This window comes from Olea europaea, chromosome 2, assembly GCF_002742605.1.
Source record: "Olea europaea var. sylvestris chromosome 2, O_europaea_v1, whole genome shotgun sequence".
In the NCBI taxonomy this organism is placed as follows: domain Eukaryota; kingdom Viridiplantae; phylum Streptophyta; class Magnoliopsida; order Lamiales; family Oleaceae; genus Olea; species Olea europaea.
The window spans coordinates 9,965,606-9,969,393 of NC_036238.1; the positions used below are offsets into that span (position 1 = coordinate 9,965,606).

At 39.7% G+C, this 3,788-nt stretch overlaps 1 protein-coding gene across 2 annotated transcripts in view; it reads right to left on the reverse strand.

Annotated features, from left to right (window-relative positions):
- Positions 1 to 557: 557 nt before the first annotated feature.
- LOC111410656 (protein SICKLE-like) overlaps positions 558 to 3,788 on the reverse strand; it is a 5,534-nt gene continuing 2,303 nt past the window's right edge. Inside the window, exons 2-3 of one of the 2 annotated variants that reach the window (XM_023041110.1) lie at positions 3,170 to 3,441; positions 558 to 1,707 (exon numbers count right to left, since the gene is read on the reverse strand). In XM_023041110.1, coding sequence (XP_022896878.1) covers positions 1,010 to 1,707; positions 3,170 to 3,437 — 966 coding nt within the window. In that variant the 5' untranslated portion in view covers positions 3,438 to 3,441 and the 3' untranslated portion in view covers positions 558 to 1,009. Of the gene's footprint in view, positions 1,708 to 3,169; positions 3,480 to 3,788 lie in introns of both variants that reach the window. The other variant, XM_023041118.1, reaches the window with a different exon arrangement.

Here is a 3,788-nt window from a genome sequence, read left to right on the forward strand (position 1 = left end):
GTCAATTGAGCCGAGCCGGCTCGTCAAAGCTCGGCTCTTGGGATGCGCGAGCTCGTCAAATGACGAGCCGGAGCTCGAGCCGAGCGGGGGGTAGCGTCCAACGAGCCGAGCCCGCTCAGCTCATCGAGCTCGACGAGTGGCTCGTGGGCCGAGCTCACGAGCCGGCTCGTCCAAAAAAATGGAAAAAATTAAAATTTTATCAATAAAATTTGAAAATTTTGCAAAACAAATAAAAATAAAAATTCACGAGCTCGTCGCTCATGAGTACACGAGCTCGTGAGCCGAGCCCGAGCTTGGCTCCCCCCCCGCCCGAGCTGAGCTCGTGGGTTATCGAGGCGAGCCGGCTCGGCTCGGCCCACTGCCACCCCTATCAAGCATATTGTATGGACAAAGTTAACACCAAGAAGGCCCCTAGGCACAGATTATACTACAACAAAAATATATTTGACATTTAGATAAAATAAATAGCACAGGCAGTGTGAAACTAAAATCAACCTGTACAACAAAGGTTGAAGATGGGGAGAGACATCAAGAACACAGCTGTCGAGTCATTCCTATTACATAAAACTTTATGCCACTGCATTTTATTCATGAAATTGTACCACATTGCCAAGATAAAAGCAGGACTTTTATTCTTCACATTTCATTCAACTACTCAATAGCCAGGAGGAACACCAGAAGGATACATTACGCAGCAACATACCCACAATTATGACTTTCAAAGATTCTTTAAACTTTTATTTATCGGAAAGAAGAACATCGCTACGCTTGTTCAACACAATTTAGATAGGAAAAAAGTTGGCTACTAGATAAAATGTTACAACCAGACATTCTACAAATACAGATATACCAAAAGCATTGATCTCAACCTGTGTTCATTTGTTGGTGTTTCCAAGATGTAGTAAACTGCTGGCACAAATTGGCATCCATTACAGAATATGCCAACCCACCAGATGCATTTGTAGGAGGCGAGCTATCCAGGAAATTACAATCTTCATATGCTGCTGGGCTAATCATCTCCAGCCTCATTGTTGGCTGCTTCACTGAACGAGGCAGCCAGGTATTCAGCTAGGCTTGGCTCAGAAGTTGATTTATTCGAAACTTCCAATGAAACTCTAGGTTTCTTAATGCTAATGGATTTGGGAAGCGACGATGTCTCAGAGTTTGGGTTAACATTTTGACCCTTCCAGATAACAGGGCTCAACTCCTTCCACGGGTCTTCAACCATTTCATGGTTGTAGTACATATCTGGTCTTAGCTCTGCTGAGACAGGACCATGCGAACTCGCTCCTCTCCTTCCTCTCTGTCCTGAACCAGGACTAAAGCTTTTATAACCTGATGATCTACCCCTGCTTCTTCCTGAATCAGGATATGGACTCGCTCCACGTCCTGAACCATACAAGGGACTGCTGTTGTATCTTTGACCTCTGCCCCGGCCATAACTAAAATTAGGAGTACCTCCTTGTCCAAAGCCAGGGCTCGTAAAGTTACTGCCTCTTGGCAAATTAGATGAAATGCTATAATTAAAATCACCAATTGGTGCACCCCATGTGCTCTGAGGATTTCTACCTGAAGGACTGGATGATGGGCTCCCAACAGGACCATAGTTGTAATAGGCTCCAGGTGCTTGGAATATTCTCCGACCCGGAGAGTTTATAGATTGATCTTGATAGGATGGGGAGTGAGACATATCTGGATGCCTTGGTCCTGTTAAAAGGGGGATTCAATAAATGATAACATCATGGCCTGCTTATAATGCAAAAATTTCAAGTTTCCATAAAATATAATATGCCCCAAATAGGTTTTGGAAGAACAATTGTTGAGCTATAAGCTTTCTGGGGGAAAATTGCAGCAACGGTCCCTCACCTTTTTGTTTTTTACAGACTTTATCCTAACCTTCATTTTGTGCCAGCGAAAGTTCTTAACTTTTCATAAATATGCACCTGAGGTCCATTTGGACGGAAATCGTCTAAAACACAGTCAATTGACTTGGAAAATTCTTTGAACTATCTGTTACCGCGACGATTTTATTGGATATTGATTCCTTAATTTTCCCGATCAACTAACGGTGTTTTGGATGAATTCCGTCCAGATGACCTCAGGTGCATATTTATAAAAAGTTAGGAACCTCCGCTAGCACAAAATGAAAGTTAGGGCAAAGTCTGCAAAAAATGAAAAGATTAGGGACCGCTACTGCAATTTCCCCGCTTTAAAGAAGAAAAAAAATGTTAATCATTTCAAAGATTAATGTGCATGTGTTGCAGGCAGAGTCATGGTAACATTCTAAGTGGAACTTCTATTAGTGAACCAGACATTACAAAGTTTTCTGCAAAATATCTTCTCAAAGGGGCCAAGAAGATTAACAGCCTTTGCAATTGCTTGCATTTTCTCAGTTGTACGAGTGTTGGCCACTCAAAAATAAACATTCTGTGAATCAAATAGTCATTGTGAAGTTTTGCCTCACAGCCTAGTTTACAGTACCGGGACTATCGAACAGAAAATGGGAGAAAAAGGATGAGTAATAACTGATATTATCTCTTGAACTTCTTCTGAACATGACGTACTCATAACCTTATACCTTCACTTCAAAATTTAATTGTTGTTTCATCTAAGCAGGCTTCTTAATATTAATATATCTGATTTACTCCACAAGGTGAATTAAGTTTAGTTTAGTCATGCTGTTGAAGATAAATGAATAAAGAACACCCTTTTCCATCGCTATCAAACAAGAAAATCATTCATTATATTTTATTCCCAGTCCTTCCAAAACCAGGCACCATAATCCAGAAACAGTAAGCATATCAATCTCTCACGTATGATCACATAAAAAATTTCTCCACTCTCTGTCAATTCATGTTTCTTTAGTCTTAAAATTGTCTTCAACAACCTGAAGTTACTCAATCAAAATTCCAATATACCACCACTTTTTTGTTTTCAAGTTATCCAAGCTACCATTTTTCTAAATGACATAGTAGCTAATATACTGTGTATGAAAGCAATTCAAATAGCACTGAAGTAAAAGATGCCCTATTAGTCAATGTTAATGAAATTTTATGTTCAACCAATTGCACAAGCACATATTGAAGCAGGCTACATTTTAACAACAGGAAAAGACATTGATTACAATAAAGACAACAGAAATACAAGAGAAGAAGAATGAATCAGTTACTTGGGGGAGTGTTGTAATATTGTTGTGGAACCTGATGAGAGACCTGGCTACTCTTCTTGTTTGAAGAGAATGCTGCCATAGGATCCGTGTAATAGCCGAATCTCGAAGAAGCATAGTTAGCTGGGCTTTCCGTTTCAACTTCAATCAAAGGATTGGAAAGGCCATGACTTACCATTCCTGAACTCTCAAGAATGCTATCGTTCCCTCCGTGATTCGCTTCCATTCGCATTGCTTTCAGCCTTTCCCTTCTTTTCTCAGATTCTTCCATTTTTCTTAATTATTTATTAAAGAAAAATCATTTAGATTCTTGCTGCAAGATGCAGGTCATATATAAATGAAAGGGAGGTCATATATAAATGAAAGGGGAAAGGTACCCAAATTTTTATTAATTAATATGGACACAATGAACAATTTGTGAATAACACTTTTTTTTATAAGTAATTTATGAATAATACTTAAATTGTAAATAAACAGATACTTCGTTTGAAACAAAAAATAAGAACAGATAGACACTTAAGCCAGGCAATATACAGTAAGACTGGGATTTGCAGGAATTGAGAGGATTATGATAATTAAAAAGAGACTTCCTATCGCCCCCCCCCCCCCCCCCCCCCCCCGC